The sequence below is a fragment of the Trichosurus vulpecula genome, chromosome 4 (genome assembly GCF_011100635.1).
Source record: "Trichosurus vulpecula isolate mTriVul1 chromosome 4, mTriVul1.pri, whole genome shotgun sequence".
Lineage (NCBI taxonomy): Eukaryota > Metazoa > Chordata > Mammalia > Diprotodontia > Phalangeridae > Trichosurus > Trichosurus vulpecula.
The window spans coordinates 25,547,457-25,565,317 of record NC_050576.1 but is presented as its reverse complement, the minus strand read 5'-3'; the positions used below and the strand labels follow the sequence as shown (position 1 = coordinate 25,565,317).

Here is a 17,861-nt window from a genome sequence, read left to right as displayed (position 1 = left end):
CAAACAAGGTTAAGTGACTTGCCCAGGGGCCCACAGGTAGTAAGTGTCTGAGGTCAAATTTGAACTCAGGTCTTCCTGACTCTAGGCCCAGTGCTTTATCCACAGCACCACCTAGCTGACCCCAAATGTTTTATACTGTCTGTACTATTTAAATATTATTTATATTTCTGTGTTTTCTTACTGGATTTTGTTGGTAATATTAAGAAATGTTAATGATTTATCTGATTTTATTTTATGTCTTGCAACTTTGCTGAAGTAATTACTTATTTTAATTAGTTCTTTAGTTGACTCTATAGTTCTCTAAGTAAACTATCATATAATATGTAAAAAGGGATCATTTTGTTTCCTCTTTGTCTATGCTTATTCCTTCAATTTATTTTTTCTTATCTGATTACTATAATTAGCATTTCTAGCAACTATATTGAATAGTAATGTTGATAATGCACATCCTTGCTTTGCCACTGATCTTATTGGGAAAGCCTCTAGCTTATCCCCATTACAGATCATGTTGGCTCTTGGATACATTATAATTTTGTAAAAAGCATAATTTATTCCTATACTTTCTAATTTTTTTTTCAAACAGGAATAGGCATTACATCTTGTCAAAAGCTTTATCTTCATCTCTTGATGGAACCATATGATTTTTGTTGTTTTTGTTATTAATAGGGTCAAGTATATTTATAGTTTTCTTAATATAGACCAGCCTGGCATTCCTAACATAAACCCAGCCTGGTCACAGTTGTGCTGTGGTCTCCTTGATAATATTTTACTTAAATTTTTTTTGCATCAATATTCATTAGGGACATTGGTTTGACTCTTTCTGGCTTAGGTATTAAAATCATATTTGTGTCATAGAAGGAATTTGGTAGGACTCATCCATTACCATCTTTTTTGGCAAATAGTTTCTATATAATTAGAATTAATTGTTCTTTAAATGTTTAGTAGAATATCCTTATGAATCCATCTGGTCCAGTGGGTTTTTTTTCCATTTGGGAGTTCCTTGATGACTTTATTCAATATCTTTTCCTAAGGTAGGATTGTTTAAACCCTCTATTTCCTGTTGCCTTACTCAGGGCAGATCTGTGATTTCTTTGGTGTTAAGAAACTGCTCTATTAATGAAGGTCATCATCGTCACTGCAACTGATAGTCCTGGAGAGACACACTGCCCAGGCTCACTCAGTCTGGATGTGTTATAAGAAAGGCTTGTACCCGGCTCTTCTTGGTTTCTTTGGTGGCTGGTTTGTTCCACGTGGTCTCATCTTCAGGCGGAATTTTTTGATACTACAGGATTAGGAGGTAGCTCTCTTGCTAGCATAATTAATGGTCTCCATAGGAGTCTACACTATCCAGCTGAGGCAGGGCCCAGACTGAGGGCATGTGAAAATGGGAGAGTGGTCTTTGGCAGCTTCCCACTTCCTTTCAGTGCCCCTCTCCCTCTTCCCAGGCATCCTTTCCCCGCCTCTTCTATAGCTAGCCATTCAGATCCCATCTCCTCATATTAGAATTTCTCTGAAGCCCAAGAAACGAAGCTCTAATGGTAGAAGTAGGGTCCTTTAGGGGGAATTTGGTATTAAAAGACAATGAGAGAGCCAATGACCCTGAAGGCAGGATAGACTGTCCCCTCGCCCTCTTTCCCAAATGTCACTGACTGGATGAACTATCAACATCTGGCCAATCATTGATGGCTTTAATTATTATATTGTGACTGGCTGGCCTGAACAATGGCGTCAAAAGAACCAGTGGGAATGTTGGATGCATCATCCGTCTCCCTTCCCCCTTTGTTCCTTCAACATAATAGGATCCAATATATTAGTTTGAGCCTTGAGAGGGGCTTACCAACCAACTCACAGCCTCTCCTGCAAGTCAGTCAGGTAACTAGTTATCCCGGAAAGTCAATCAGTCCTGGAACTCATACCTCAGAGGTACCCCCTATCCCTGGGCCCCTAGCTCCCTCCAGAACCTCCATTTACGAAGGGCACCCAGGGTAGCCTCTCTTTAATGTCCCACCCGATTACACTGCTGCTTTTCTCTATCATGCCCCCACACTGGTTACCTTCCCCTCCTTTTAACTTTCCTTCATGCATTGTCTTCTCCATTAGAATGTAAGCTCCCGGGGCAACTAGGTGGCGCAGTGAGTAGAGCACGGGCCCTAGAATCAGGAGGACCTGAGTTCAAATCCCTTAAAGAGCCCTTTGTAAGCTGGCTCCCTCCCACCTTTCTAGTCTGCAGACCCTTCACACAACGCCACCCCCCCCCCGCCCCCTACCCCACTTACATCCTCTGATCCAGTTACACTGGCTGCCATGCCAGCCTCCTGATATTTTCACTGGCTGGCCCTCCTTCCTGGGCTTCTTCCCTTCTTCATCACGTCCTCCTGGCTTTTCTGGCTTCTTTCAAGTTTAAGCTAAAGTCCTACCTTCTATAAGAAGTCTTTCCTAATCCTCCTCAATGCCAGTGCCTTCTCTCCTAATTTATCCTACTTACAGCTTGTTTGTACCTCATTGCATGTTTTCTCCCCCATTACACTGTGAGCTCCTTGAGGGCAGGGACTTGGTTTTTGTTGTTGTTTGCTTACCTATTTTGTCTTTCTTTGTATCCTAGCACTTAACATAGTAGGTGCTTAAGAATTCATTATTGGTTGACTGACTTTAACGTAGTAGGTGCTTAAGAATTCATTATTGGTTGACTGACTTTAACACAGTAGGTGCTTAATGATTACTTATTCACTGACTGACCTCAGAGGGCATTCTGCCTGTGAGATTCTGTGATTCTCTTCTCCTTGACTCACAGAAAGGGCTAAAAGGTGACTCCTTGATCCCCTAACCTGAAAATGGCCCAGTATTTGTGGGAGGGCCCCTCACCACCCTCCAGGACTCATAACTACCTCCCTTCTCTCCTCTCCTCCCTCAGATACTGTATTCTCAGACACTGGATGCACTTCAGACATTGCTGAACTCTCTCTTCTTAGAGGACCCTACGCCAGATGGCCTAACTAGCCTTTTGAAGGTGAGCAGAGGGGTTCAAGGAGGTTCTGTACTTAACACAGGACAAGTTAGAGGCAATAGAAAGACCAGAGAGAAGTGCTTGTGGAAATGGGTCTGGGCATGTGCTTTGGGAGGTAGGGGTGGGACTGGAGAAATGAGCAATATTGCAAAGCCTCAGTGTCATCAGAAATGGCACCTTCTTACTCCTGCCCCCTACAACCTCTTCCCCACCCTTTTTCTTCCATCCTCAGCTCCTCACTTCTTTCTTTCATCTCTTCCTTCTCTCCTTCATCTTTATCCTTCTCTGTTATTCCATCCCCATTCCCCGTCCCCATCCCCGTTGCCAACCCCATTGCCATCCCCATCCCCATCCCTATCCCCATCCCCATCCCCATCTTCATCCCTATTCCCATCCCATACCCATCCCCATTCCCATCCCCATCCCTATTCCCCATTCCCATCCCCATTCCCCATCCCCTTCCCCAGCCCCATTCCACATCTCCATCCCCATCCCCATCCCCCTCCCCACCCCCATTCCCATCCCCATCCTCATCCCCATTCCCATCCCCATCCCCTTCCCCATCCCCATTCCCCATCCCTATCTCTATTCCCCATCCCATCCCATCCCCATTCCCATTCCCATCCCCATTTCCCATCCTCATCCCCATTCCCATCCCCATCCCCATCCCATCCCATCCCCATTCCCATTCCCATCCCCATCCTCATCCATATTCCCATCCACATTTCCCATCCCCATTCCCATCCCCATCCCCATCCTCATCTCCATTCCCATTGCCATCCCCATCCCCATTCCCATTCCCATCTCTGTGCCTATCATTGTCCCTTTCACCCAGTCCCGCTGTGGGAAAGTCATGGTTTCGGAATCAGAGAGTCCCACATTCAAATACCCACTCTTCTACTCACTATCTGTGGAACCTTGGACAAGTCAAATAAGGGGCTTGGATCCTTTGATCCCCAAGATCCGTTCCAGTCTATGATCCTGTGGTTCTTCTAAGATGGTGGTATTTCATGATTTATACTACACAGCACCACTGAGAGAATACTGATACCCAAAGATGGACTTTGGTGTCATGGCGTAGCTTGGGATCTATTGAACCAATGGTATAGAGCAGGATGGTGGGAAGGGTGCTGGATTTGAAATCTGGATTCAAATCCAGACTTGGCCACTTACTCAACCACTGTGATTATGTTTCTGCATCTGTAAAATGAGGAGGAGGAACTAGATGGCCTCTGACCCTCCTACTAGCACTAGGCAGGCAGGCAAGGCACTAAGCATTTATTAAACAACTGCTGTTTGCCAGGCACTGTGCTAAGTATTGAGGGTACAAATTCAAGCTAAAAGAAAGATGGTCTATGCAGTCAAGGAGCTTACCCTCCAATGGAGTGAGACCATGCATAAAAGAGGAGGGGAGGAGAAGGTACCCACCTGGTGGGGAAGTCAGTAGAGTCAGAAGCACAGCCAAGAGGCAAATGGTTCCTGAACAGATTAACTCTAACCCTAACCCTAAATTCACCCACCCCCAAAATGGAGGCCCAGGAAAAAATCCACCAATAGGAAATCTATAATCCTGTGACCCAGTCCACTCTTCTCCTCCCCTTCAAATCTGGGTCCAGCTCCTTTTCCTCTGGCAATATCTGTCCAAGATGGTGGGGTTAATAACTTACAAAGGCTTTTAAAATGACTATCTCATTCTCCACAATAGCCTTGTGAAACGGATAGGTTGGGGATAATTGCCCTCATTTTACACATGCTTTACGCAGCTAAGGCCTAGAGAATGGAAGGGGTTTGCCAAGGTCACACTTTGCTACTGGGGCCAGGGGAGATCATATTCCTATTAAATTGTATTTGCTCTTTTTCTCCATTCTCATCTCCCTATCCCTGTCCCCTTCCTTTCTTGACTTATTCCCTCTTTGTCCCTTCCCGTCTCCATTGCCTCGATCTCTGTTTCTACCATTGGTGTCTCCATTATCCCTTCTCCCTCCCTAGTTTCCCTCTCTTCTTAATCTCTTCTTACTTCCTGCCCCACTTCACTTCCTTTTCCACCACTCTTTCTAGCTCAGACATTGTGTCCCAAGGTTCTTTCCACCCCAGTGTTGTCTGTACCAACGTTCAGTCTATGCATTCTACATTCTAAGGTTCTTTTAGCTCCAACATTCTGTGCTCTGTGTTCTATCATAAGTCTATGCATCCTTTGCTCTCAGGTCTTTTCTGGCACTAGCATTTTATGTTCTATGTTTCAGTTGAGCTCTAACATTCCATGTTCTAAGACTTCTCCACGCTTTGACATTCCATGATCTAAGGTCCTTACAAGCTCTCACATTCTGTATTCTAAGGGCCTTCCCAGTTATTGACAATCTCTGTTCTGAGTTCCCTCCCAACTCTGACATTCCTGTTCTAATGTAAATTTTATATGTCTTATGCTCTAAGATTCTTTCTAACTCTTCCATTCTGGATCCCAAGGTTCCTTCCAGCTCTAACATTCTCTGTTCTAATGTACATTTTATGCATGCTACATTCTAAGGTTCTTTTTAGCTCTATGCTTTTAACACTCTGCATTTTAGGACTTCTTCCTGCTCTAACATTCTACATTCTGAGTTCCCTTCTGGCCCCTAACAGCCCCTGGACACTAGCTGAGAGAGCTCATGCTAGGAAGGACTTTCAGGGTCATCCACCCCACGGCCTCATCTGACAAAGGGGCACATGAGACCCAGAGACAGGAAGCCTGTCTGAGGTCATATACTGAGTCAGGGGCAGAACTGGGACCCAAGGCTAGGTCTCTTGACCCTCTTGCCTTGGCCGCCACAGACAAATTCTTCTCCCCACAGCCCCTGGGACCCTGGATGACATCTGCCAAGGCCCACGAGAGAGCCCGAGCAGTGAACAGCAATGTCTTCCTGCTAAACTGCACACTCCAGACCCAGCTTTTCTTTACCAACTTTGTAAAGCAGTTCTTGAACTTCCCTATGGAGCCTAGACAGTTGACCTTCGAGAACAACCGAGGGCACTATTTTGTAGGTACCTGCCTCGCAAGAGGGTCTGTGTATATCCATTAGCATCCATGTTTGTCTGCTTGTTTCTGAATATGTCAGCTGGGTGTCTGAGGGCATTGTGTGTGTGTGTGTGTGTGTGTGTGTGTGTGTGTGTGTATGTGTATGTGTGTGTATTTGGGATGTTAGAGCTGGAAGAGACTGGCCAGATTATCTAGTCTAATCCTGACTTGTGACAAAGAAGAAAACAGGCTTACAGAGGGGAATTGACCACAAATAGAATTGAAGCTTCCTAAGGTCTCCTGCTGTCTCCATGTACACATACCAGTACCTATAGCTGTACACATACCGGTACCTATATCTGTTTTTGTGTCTATATCTGTGTCAATTCTAATCACTTCAACATCTATTTGTTTAGAAAGGGCTGACTATGGACTGAGCAGGGCACCATTAGCCATGGTAGGAAGATATGAACTATTATCCCTGTCCTCATGGAGCATACAGTCCTGTAGGGGACAGAAGACACACACATAAATAAATATAACGCCTAGTTAGTGTAGCAGAGAATCATACAGCATTAGGTGAGGTTGGAGGAGGAAGTCATTCTCTACCCCAAGGTGGGGAATGAGAGGCAGTTTCCTGGAGGAGATGGCATCTCAGGTGGGCTTCAAAGAATAGGTGGAAATTCAATATGCAAAGAAAGGGAAGGAAAAATTCCATCCCTAGGGCATAAGCAATGTCTCAGAGCTGAGAAAGCATAGGTTGTATTTCTAACACAGACATCAGGTCAGTTTGACTGGGTGGTTAGATGAATGGAATAAGTATTTTGTTGTTGTTCAGTCATTTCAGTTGTGTCCAACTCTTCATGACCCCACTTGGGATTTTCTTGGCAGAGATACTGGAGTGGTTCGCCATTTCCTTCTCCGGTTCATTTTACAGATGAGGAAACTGAGGCAAACAAGGTGAAGTGACTTTTCACAGGGTCACATAGTCAGGAAGTGTCTGGGGTCAGATTTGAACTCAGGAAGATGAGTCAACATCGACAAGCATTTGTTAATTAACTGAGCGAGGCAGAGTGGCCAGGAAGCCCTGGTTTCAGATCCTGCCTCTGACCCTTGTGAGCTCTGTAACTCCAGCCAAGTCCCTGAACCTCTCTCATCCTAGGCTTGTTCATCTGTAAAATGTGCATATTAAACTCGGCAGTGTCTGGGACCTAACTCTGTGCTCTGTGATCCTGTCCAACAGACAATGTTTGGCTTCCCCATGTTTGGTCTCCTGCTTGGACGCCTCATTCTTCGCATATGTGACCCAGATGAAGAGATCGGCCATGAAGCCCTGGATGGTGTCATCATCCTTTACACCATCCTGGAGTTCCAGAAGAGTATGTGATGAGATCTGTGGCATGGAGACAGAGCCCAAGGAAGCCCCTCCACCCCAGGGTCTCCCATAAATAGCATTAGGTCTTTAGCTCTCCTGAGAATATAGGATCTCCTTGAACCTTATGGATATTGGAACATAGAGTGGCAGAGATGGAAGGGAAGAGAATGGACCATGAGAGACCCTAGAATGTTAGGGCTGGAATGGACCTTACCACAGAATTAAGAAGATAGATTATTGGAGCCAGCAGTGGACAGTACCCGTGAAGGCTGTCTAGCCCAATGCTTCTGCTAAAGGAATGGGCAGTCTAATGCAGCCCGGTTCTGCCTCTCCCTAGCAGCTGGGATCTGTCCACTTCCATTTCCTCATCTGTAAAATGAGGGTTCTGAACCAGAGGGATGAGCTTTAAGGACCCTTCTCAATGCAGAATCCTGGGCAGCCTTTTGAAGGCTCCCAGGAAAGATGGCAGCAGGGATGATTGATCCCAGGGCTCCTGGGAAGGGGTCCCTAGTCCACCCCAAGTCCCTAGATGAGGTTGGCATAGCCTGGGTTTCCATAAGGAGGCTGACCTAGCCTGGGCTCCTGGGAAGGGTAGACCAGGTGATCTGGGGTGGGCATGGGGAGTGCCTTCTGAGAGGAAACCTCCATCTCTCCCTCTTTTTCCAGGGAACATAGATAAGGAAGAGACCAACAAGCTTGAGCTGCACGAGAGCAACAAGCGGTTTCTAGGCCCCTACAACCCCATCAGTCCTTGCCAAAACATCTTGAGAGTGATCGCGGTAACTACAGGCAAGGGGGAGGGGGGAGCTGGTTGATTGAGCAATCAGTCAGTAAGCATTTATTAAGCACCTACAGTGTGCTGGTCAATGAACAGTGCCTGTCCTCAAGGGGCTTGTATTCTATTGATCCAGAGCCTTAGTGCTGGTGACCAGGGCTTTGCCTCCAGGGGATGTGTGTGTCTGTACTTTCTCCCTGACCTAGTAGTCCCTCCCTAAGACTATTCTCCAGGCATAGCCGCTTTCCCTGCACTTCTGATCTCCACCAGACCCCTCCACAACACTGAAGGGCTGAGGAGTAGGGAGGGACTATCAGCCAAGTCTTATGGGCATAGGATGGGGAATGGGGGAGTTGCTTATACCCAGGATGGATTCTTTGCCCAACCGGGGAATATCCTTCATCCTCACCTTTACCTCTTGGCTCCCCTGGCTCCCTTCAAGACCTCACTCAACTTCTACCTTCTGCAAGGAAGTGGGGGGGGTGCTTAGTAAAAACTCCCTGATGGTGGCTTGTCCCCTGTAACAATGGACCTCAAAAACTACCTAAACCAAGAACTCCCTTTCCAACATCCCCAGCAAGTAGATGGAGTATTTATTAAGCACTTATGCCAGGCACTTTGCTAAACTCTGGGAATATAGATACAAGAAAAATAATGACAGCCTCTGCCCTCAATGAACTTACTTAATGGGGACATTAAAAGGAGCTGAAAAGTCGAGGTAGGTGAAAAGGTCTTAGAATTGGGGCAAGGTCAAGAAGTAGCCCAGGAGTCGTGGACTGGGCCAGGTTGGGAGTGATCATTCTTGCTCCACTGGGCCATCCCCAGTGATAGGGAACTCTAATTTTGAATAGTTCTATAAGGGCTAGGAAGGGTTTCTTCCTTCCTTCCTTCCTTCCTTCCTTCCTTCCTTCCTTCCTTCCTTCCTTCCTTCCTTCCTTCCTTCTTCCTTCCTTCCTTCCTCCTTGTCTCCCTTCCTCCATCCCTCCCTCCCTTTCTTCCTCCCTCCCTCCCTACCTTCCTTCCTTCCTTTCTTTTTCTTTCTTCCTTTCTTTCTTTCTTTCTTTCTTTCTTTCTTTCTTTCTTTCTTTCTTTCTTTCTTTCTTTCTTTCTTCCTTTCTTTCTTCCTTTCTTTCTTTCTTCCTATTTATTTATCTATCTATGTATTTATTTATTTTTAGTTTTCAACATTCACTTCCATAAGATTTTGAGTTCCAAATTTTCTACTCCTCCTTCCTCTCCTCCCTCACTAAGACAACATGCAATTTGATATAGGCTCTATATCTACATTTATATTAAACATATTTTCACATTAGTCGTGTTATAAAGAAGAATTAGAACCAATGGGAGGAACCACAAGAAAGAAGAAAAAAAAAGAGATAGAGTATGCTTCGATCTGCATTCAGACTCCATAGTTCTTTTTCTGGATGTGGACAGCATTTTCCATCATGGGTCTTTTGGCATTATCTTAGATCCTTACATTGGTGAGAAGAGCTAAGTCTAACAAAGCTAGTCATTGAACAATGTTGCTGCTACTGTGTACAATGTTTTCCTGGTTCTGCTCACTTCACTCAGCATCAGTTCATTCAAGGCTTTCCAAGTTTTTCTGAAGTCCTCCTGCTCATCATTTCTTATCGAACAATGGTGTTCCATCACATTCATATACCACAACTGTTCATGCATTCCTCAATTGATGGGCATCTCCTCGATTTCCAATTCTTGGCCACCATGAAAAGAGCTGCTATAAATATTTTTGTACATGTGAGTCCTTTTCCTATTTTTATGATCTCTTTGGGATACAGCCCTGGCAGTGGTATTGCTGGGTCAAAGGGTGTGCAGGGTCTTATAGCCCTTTGAGTATAGTTCCAAATTGCTCTCCAGAATGGTGGGGTCAGTTCACAACTCCACCGACAATGCATTAGTGTTCCAATTTTCCCACATATTCTCCAATATTGATCATTTTCCTGTTTTGTCATGTCAGCCAGTCTGATAGGTGTACCTTAGAGCTGTTTTGATTTGCATTTCTCTAATCAATAGTGATTTAGAGCATTTTATATGACTATATATAGTTTTAATTTCTTCATCTAAAAACTGCCTGTTCTTATCATTTGACCATTTATCAATTGGGGAATAACTTGTATTCTTATAGATTTGACCCTGTTCTCTATATATTTTAGAAATGAGGACTTTATCAGAGACACTAGCTTCAAAAATTGTTTCCCAGCTTTCTGCTTTAAGGGGGGTTTTCTTAGGTAGTACTTGGAGCAATCTGGGTCCCTCTGAGGATGTTGCTAGCCCTAAGGGAATGTCTTGAAGCAGCTGTTTGGAGTACAAGCCACTTGAAGCTCAATCTGTCCCAGTTCCCTCATCTGGACATGTGCAAACACACCAATCCCATAGCAACTGACTCATTACTAACTGAACATACTCAGCCCTTAGACTTCCCTAATGCTCCTGGGGCTTTGTATTTAAAGTCCAGGAAAATGGATTCATTCTTGAAAATAACTCATAACCATGCCCATTTGTTACAAGGGTTTTGTTTTTCTCTCTTTTTCATTGTGGGGGGAGGGAGGTGAGGAGAGAAAATAGATTTTTGTTCATTGAAAAATATAATAAACATTTAAAAAGAATAACCAATAACTCTTTTGGCTTTTGTGCCCACCCACTGAGATGTATCATCTTAGTTCCTTTCTCCACTTATCCAGAAAGAATTCAGACACTTACCAATGAGGGTAAATGCAGTTATGTGTAAAAATGCATAAAAATGAATTCAAAGTTGGGTAGTAAGCTCTAAGCGGCAGGACACATAGCCACTCTTGATAGAGTTGAATGTTCAGCTATTCACTCTGCTCTTCACTGTCACAGGTACAAGTGTTCCCAAAGGCCTGTAGGAGGGGAGTGTCATTAAGTATCCTTGGTCTCAGAGTTAGAAGAAAAGAAGGAAGGGAAACAAGTCACTTCACCCCCACTCCATGGTCCTGATCTTCATGCTCTGGGAACGAAAGCACTGAACTCCTCCTTGGTTGCTTGCATGAACCATCAATACTCTGTCCTCACCCTGTCCTCAGGCATCTCTGTCTCTGGTTTTCTTCCCTTTGTGGTCACACCTGCATCATAGGAGTATGTGCATCCTCTGGCTGGTTTTTAGTACCCACCCCCTCTCCCACAATGCGGCTGCTCCAGCTCTGAACGTCTATCTCTCTCTGGTACCTAAGCTATGAAAAATGCCGTGGTGGGAAATCTGCCGCCTTTCAATATACCCTCCTGGGTGTAATCCTTCCCACCGGAGCCTAGTGGAATAAGGCTAACTTTATGCATATGTGTCTATGCATTTCAGGAATTTGGAGACTTTCTTGGACCCCAACAAGTGAAAGATCTACTCCTGGCTGCCTTGGAAGGCCTGAGGGATGACCAGGAGATCCCTTCAAAGGATACAGCAGAGATGATGCAATTGGCTTCTGAGGTCACCCTGAGCTCGGTTCTGGAGTGGTATAGACACAGGGTATTGGAGGTGGTAAGAAGGCTGCCAGAGGAAGTACTAGAGGCAGGGAGCCAGTCCTTAGGGCAGGGAGTTCTAACCCTCCCCTTTCCTACCTCCACTCCATCTTTGGGTGATCTGTCCCCTGGACAGCTGCCCTGGGTCACCAAAGGGGCAGAGGTGGGAAGATTGGAGAGACCTTCCCGGCTGCACATCTGGATGAGAGCAGAGCCCCAGGGGTGCCCCCTTCTCCCTTCCCTCTCTCCCCTCGGGCAATATCCAGACTGGGGTGGACAACGAAGAAGGAGAGAGCTATTCTATGGAGGGGAGCCGTCACTCTAAGGCTGGGGCCCAGAGTATACTCCCTGGAGAAAGAGACTGTGCAGTAACCTCTTCTTCTCTTGCCTCTTCTTTCCTCCTGTCTCACCCTCTCTTTGTTCTCTCTTTGATTTCTTCTCCTTCTCCTCTGCCCTTACTGATCACTCTCACTTTACCGTGTTCCTGTGGACCTTTTCTCCTTTTCCCTGTCATCACTCTCCTCCCCTCTGTTACCTTATTTGTTCCTTTTCCCCTTCTTTCTTTTTCTCTTCTTTCTTCTCTACTTGGCTTTCCTTGTCTATCCTTTCCCCTCTTTCTCTGGTTCTCCCCTTGCCGGCTCCCAATCTCTTCTCCTCTACCTTCCCTTTTCTCTCTCCACTTCTTTTCTGTTTCTTCCTCTCCTCTCTTTTCTCCCTGTGTGTTCTGTGTTCTTCCCATTCCTCTCTTCTAATTTTCCTTCATCCTTATCCCCCTCCTCTCCTCTTTTCTGCTCCCATCCTTTTCTCTCCCATCCTTTCTCTCCTCTCTCTTCCCTTCTGTCCCTCTCCTTCCCCCTTCTCTCTTTTCTCTCTCTTCCCCTTTGTCCCTCTCTTCCCCCCTCCTCTCTTCCTCTCTGTCCCTTTCCATTCCTCTTCTCCCTTTATTTTTTCTCCTTTCTTCCACTTGGTTCCTCTTCTTCCTGCTCCATTTCCCACCTCTTTTCCCTTTCTCCTCATTCTCTCTTCTGCCTCTTCTCTCCTCTTCTTCCCTCTCCTGTCCCCATTTCTTCTCCCCTCCTCTACTTTTCTCTCTCCCCCCTCTGTTCCTTTCTCTTCCCCTTCCTTCTCTCTTTTCTTTCCTTTTTCTTCTCTTTTTCTTCCTTCTCTCCTCTTCTTTCTTCCATTTCGTTCTACTCTTTCTCTTCTCTTTTCCCCTCTTCTATTTTCTATCCTCTCGTCTACTCTCTTCCTTTCCTTTCCTTCTTTGCTCTTCTTTCTCTTCCTTTCCTCTCGTCTCTTCTCTCTTTCTTTCCCCTCCTACCTTCTCTCTCCTCTCTTCCTTTATGTCCCTGTCTCTTTTTCCTTTCTCCTCTCTCTACCCTCCTCTCTCTTCTGTCTGCTCCCGCTCTTCTATTTCTGCCTCCCATTTTCCTCCAGATACCAGACATCATGAATGGCATCTACATGCATCTAAGTGCCATCCATGAACCACGAGCCCGGGAAGTTGCCCTCTTGCCCATCTCCCTCCTGGCCAGTTCCTTCATGACTGAGGTGGTCATCGCCCTGCTCATGTGTCCCCTCCCCTTGAACAGGTACCAATTGATGGGGCTGGGGCAGGGCTTCAGCCTGAGGTGCCTCCACAACTTTTATCTGAAAGAACTGAGTTTTCTCCCTCCTCAGCCTCAGTTGCCTTCCCCACTGAATTTCTGGTGATGGGAGTGACCAGCTAGAAATGGGATTAGGTTAGAACTAGAGTAACCTGTGTTTATATGATCTCACGTCCAATTCTTTGGGAAGATCACTGACTGAGCATGGATTCTAGAATCATACACATTTTGGAATTTTAGAGTTTAAAGAGACTTGAGAGTTCACTTGATTCAACTCCCTGTCTTATCTTTGAGAAGTGGTCACCCAGCTGCTGCTTGAATACCTTCAATGATGGGGAGCTCACTATCTGTCTCCCAAAGAAGCCCATTCCAACTTGTATTGAACTATATCTACCCATGACCTCAGAAGAGTGCCACCCCCCTTTTGTCCCATTTCATTCCCATCCATCTGGAGTCCATTGGCAAGTGGGTGGGTTCACAGCACCTTCATGGCTTCACTTTGTATCCTTATAGCAATGGGGCAGAGATGTGGAGGCAGCTAATTCTTCGGAAACCCAGCTGTGACATTCGGGACCTTCTAGAGCTGCTCCTGACCAGTCTGAAGGAGAAGCCCATCACCAAGAATGGCAGGGTCTCCATTGTACCCCTGGCGGTAAGGACACTGTGTACTCATTCCTCAATTGCTTCACCTCTTCTTTCCCTTGCTCGAAGTCAGAAGACGGATTCTAGTATTCTAGTTCTAACTATCTCTAACTCTGTGTGACTTTGGGCAAATCACCTCAGCCGCTTCAAACTAAATGATCTCTAAGGTCCCTTCTGGTTCTAACATTCTTTGTTCTAGGATCTGAACTTCTCCATTCTAAGGTCTCTTCCAGCTCTAACATCATGTGAATTTACAATCCATTGAATCACTCATTGTTAGTTCATCCAGACAGTCTTTCGTTCATTATTTCCTTCTGTTCTTACATTCATTTGCTTTTTAAATTGGTTGGCTCCATTATCACCACATCCATTCTTTGTTACCTGATGGGTTATATAATGGGTCATGGCCTCAGACGAAGCCACAGCAAGTTTAAGGTATTTTGTGGGTCTTTGTATAGATAGTCCCTCAAAAACTTATCTCATGAGCCCCCATCAATGTGTTTACATTTACTAGTCAGACAGAGATGACAACTGATTCAAATTAAAAGTACTTCATGATATAGTCTGTAGTAGAGTGACCTAAAACTGTTCTATATTCTGTCATGGACAACATTTTTACTGAAGATTTGAATGAAGTTCAAACTTGTCACTCTCCCTTCATAGTCTGGATCTATCCTACCTATATTTCCAGTCCTCACTGATTCTATGCTTATACATGCAGCAAGTCTTCTCTAGTTCCCTCTCCCAAAGTTAGGCCAGTTATATCTTTCCCTTCCCTACCCCCCACCAGGACTCTTGGTGTACCCTGGATTCAAAAGCTGCCTCAGACACTTACTAGCTGTACCATCCTAGGAAAGTTACTTAACCTCTGTTTTCTTATCTGTAAAATGGGTATGAAAAATCAAACCTACCTCTGAAGGTTGTTATGAGGATCAAATGAGATAATATTTCTAAAGGGCTTTGAAAAATCTTTAAAAAGTGCTATCTATCTATCTATCTATGCTAGTTTGCTGTGACTATCACAGGAATTTATGCCTGGTAATGCCATATAAATGTACCTGTTTTCTTACAACCCCTCCGGTATTTGTCATTTTCCTTTTTTGTTAATGTTACCAATCTGATTAATGTGAAGTGGTACCTCAGAGTTGTTTTAATTTGCCTTTCTCTAGTTATCCATTGATTTAGAGCATGTTTTTTTTTCATATGGCTCTTGATGGCTTAGATCTCTTCCTCTGAAAACTGCCTATTCAAATCCTTTGACCACTTTTGAAATGGGGAATAGCTCTTGTTCTTATAAATTTTAATCAGTTCCATATATATAGTTGAAATGAGACCTATATCAAATAAACTTTCTACAAAGATTCCCCCCCCCCCATTTCCTGCTTCTCTTCTGACTTTAGGTGCATTGATTTTGTTTGTGGAGAAAAAAAAACTTTTACATTTTCTGTAATAAAAATTGTCCAGTTTTACCTCCTGTGGGCCTCTCTATCTCTTGTTTGGTCATGGACTCATTATCCTTCTGTGGAACTGACTGGTAATTTCTTCCATAATCCTCTAATTTGTTTATGTCAGCCTTTATGTCTAAATCATGTACCTACTTATAACTTGTCTTAGTATATGGTGTGAAGTCTATACCTCGTTTGATCTATACCTTGTTTCTGCCAGACTGCTGCTCTCTAGTTTTCCAAATCGTTTTTATTGAATAGTGAGTTCTTGTTCTGATAGCTTGGATCTTTGGGTTTATCAAATACTTGGTTACTGTGCTCATTTACTTCTGTATATCATATACCTTTTCTATTCCACTGATCAATCTCTTTATTTCTTACAGAGTGCCAAATTATTTTGACAGTTGCAATTTGTAGTATAGTTTGAGATCTGATGCTACTAGGTCCCCTTCCTACCTACTTTTTTTCATTAGTTCCTTTTATATTCCTGCACTTTTGTTGCTCCAGATGAATTTTGTTATTCCGTTTAGCTCTGTAATGTAAACGTCTGGTAATTTGATTATTATAGCCATGAATAAGTAGATAAATTCAGATACTATTGTCATTTTTATTATATTGGCTTGGCCTACCCATGAGCAATGAAGATTTCTTCAATTGTTTAGCTCCGCATTTGTATAAAGAGTGTTTTGTAATGGTGTTTACATAGTTTTTGTGTGTCTTAGCAGGTAGACTTCCAAATATTTTATATTATCTATAGTTAGTTTCAATGGAATTTCTCTTTCTATCTCTTTGCACTGGATTTTCTTGCTAATATACAGGAATACTGATGATTTGTGCAGGTCTATTTTGTACCCTGAAATAATGCTGAAGTTGTTTGTTGTTTCACTTAGTTTTTTAATTGACTCTCTAGGATTATCTAAGTAAACCATCTTATCATCCACAAAAGTTATAATTTTGCTTCCTCTTTGCCTATGCTTTTTTCTTCAAATTTCTTTTCTTTCTTATTGCTAAAGATAACATTTCTAGGACTATATTGAATAGTAATAGTGATAATGGACAGCCTTGCTTTGTCCTGATCTTATTTGAAAGGCCTCTAGTTTATCTCCATTATGTATAATCTTGATTCTTGGTTTTAGGTTGATACTATTTATCATTTTAAGGAAAGGTGCATTTATTCCTATGCTTTCTACTTTTTTTAATAAAATGGGTGCTGCACTTACTAGCTGTGTGACCTTGGGCAAGTCACTTAACCCCAAGTGCCTTGCCTTCCCCCCTCCAAAAAAAAGTAAAATAAAACGGGTGCTGTATCTTGTCAAAAGCCCTTTCTGCATATATACATAATTTTCATTGTTTTTGTTACTAATATAACCACTTATGTTCATAGTTTTCCTAATATTGAACTTGTCCTGCGTTCCTTGTATGTGTATGATCTTCATGATATGTTGCTGAAGGCTTCTTGTTATTATTTTATTTAAAATCTTTCACCAACATTCATTATGATATTGACCTATAGCTTTCTTTCTATGGTTTAACTCTCCTTGATTTAGGTATCAAGACCACATTTGTGTCATAGAAGGACTTTGGTAGAACCTCTAAGTTTTCTATTTTTCTCAAACAATTTACGTAGTAATAGTTGCTGTTCAGTTGCGTCGGGCCCTTCGTGACCCTTTCATGGACCACAGCACACCAGGCCCTTTTGTCCTCCACTATCTCTCAAAGTCTGTCCAAGTTCATGTTCATTGCTTCTATGGCACTGTCCATTCATCTCATCTTCTGCTGTCCCCTTTTCCTTTTGTCTTCCACCTTTCCCAACATCAGGGTCTTTTCCAATGAGTCTTGCGTTCTCATTATGTGGCCACAGTATTTAAGCTGCAGCTTCCGTATTTGACCTTCCACCGAATGGCCTGAATTAATTTCTTTAAGTACTGACTGATTCGATCTCTTTTGTGTCCAAGGGACTCTCAAAAGTCTTCTCGAGCACCACAATTCAAAAGTGTCAATTCTGCAGTGGTCAGCTTTCCTTATAATCCAACTCTCATTGCCATGTATTACTACTGGAAAAACCCATAGATGGCTTTAATTGCACAGACCTTTGTGAGCAAGGCAATGTCTCTGCTTTTTAGCCTGCTGTCCAGATTTGCCATAACTTTCCTTCCAAGGAGCAAACGTTTAAATTTCATGGTGGCAATAGCCATCTGCATTGATCTTTGAACCCAAGGATATAAAATCTGACACTGTTTCCATTTCCTCTCCCTCTATTTGCCATGAAGTGATGGGACCAGTTGCCAAGATCTTAGTTTTCTAAATGTGAAGCTTCAAGCCAGCTTTTTCACCCTCCTCTTTCACCTTCATCAAGAAACTTCTTAATTCCTCTTCACTTTCTGCCAACAGAATGATAGTCTCCATATCTCAGTTTTTGATGTTTCCCCCATTAACCTTATTTTATGTAGTATTGGAATTAATTCTCCAAATGTTTGGTAGAATTTGCTTAGAAATGCATCTGGTCCTGGGATTTGTTTCTTTGTGAGT

General features: G+C 43.6%; 1 protein-coding gene across 1 annotated transcript in view; it reads left to right on the top strand.

The window, feature by feature from the left end:
• MROH7 (maestro heat like repeat family member 7) overlaps positions 1-17,861 on the top strand; it is a 66,566-nt gene that overhangs the window by 28,390 nt on the left and 20,315 nt on the right. The window contains exons 5-11 of the mRNA XM_036757234.1: positions 2,912-3,097; positions 5,833-6,018; positions 7,240-7,375; positions 8,038-8,150; positions 11,481-11,657; positions 13,076-13,230; positions 13,759-13,897. Of these exons, the coding sequence (XP_036613129.1) occupies positions 2,912-3,097; positions 5,833-6,018; positions 7,240-7,375; positions 8,038-8,150; positions 11,481-11,657; positions 13,076-13,230; positions 13,759-13,897 (1,092 nt within the window). The remainder of the gene's footprint in view (positions 1-2,911; positions 3,098-5,832; positions 6,019-7,239; positions 7,376-8,037; positions 8,151-11,480; positions 11,658-13,075; positions 13,231-13,758; positions 13,898-17,861) is intronic.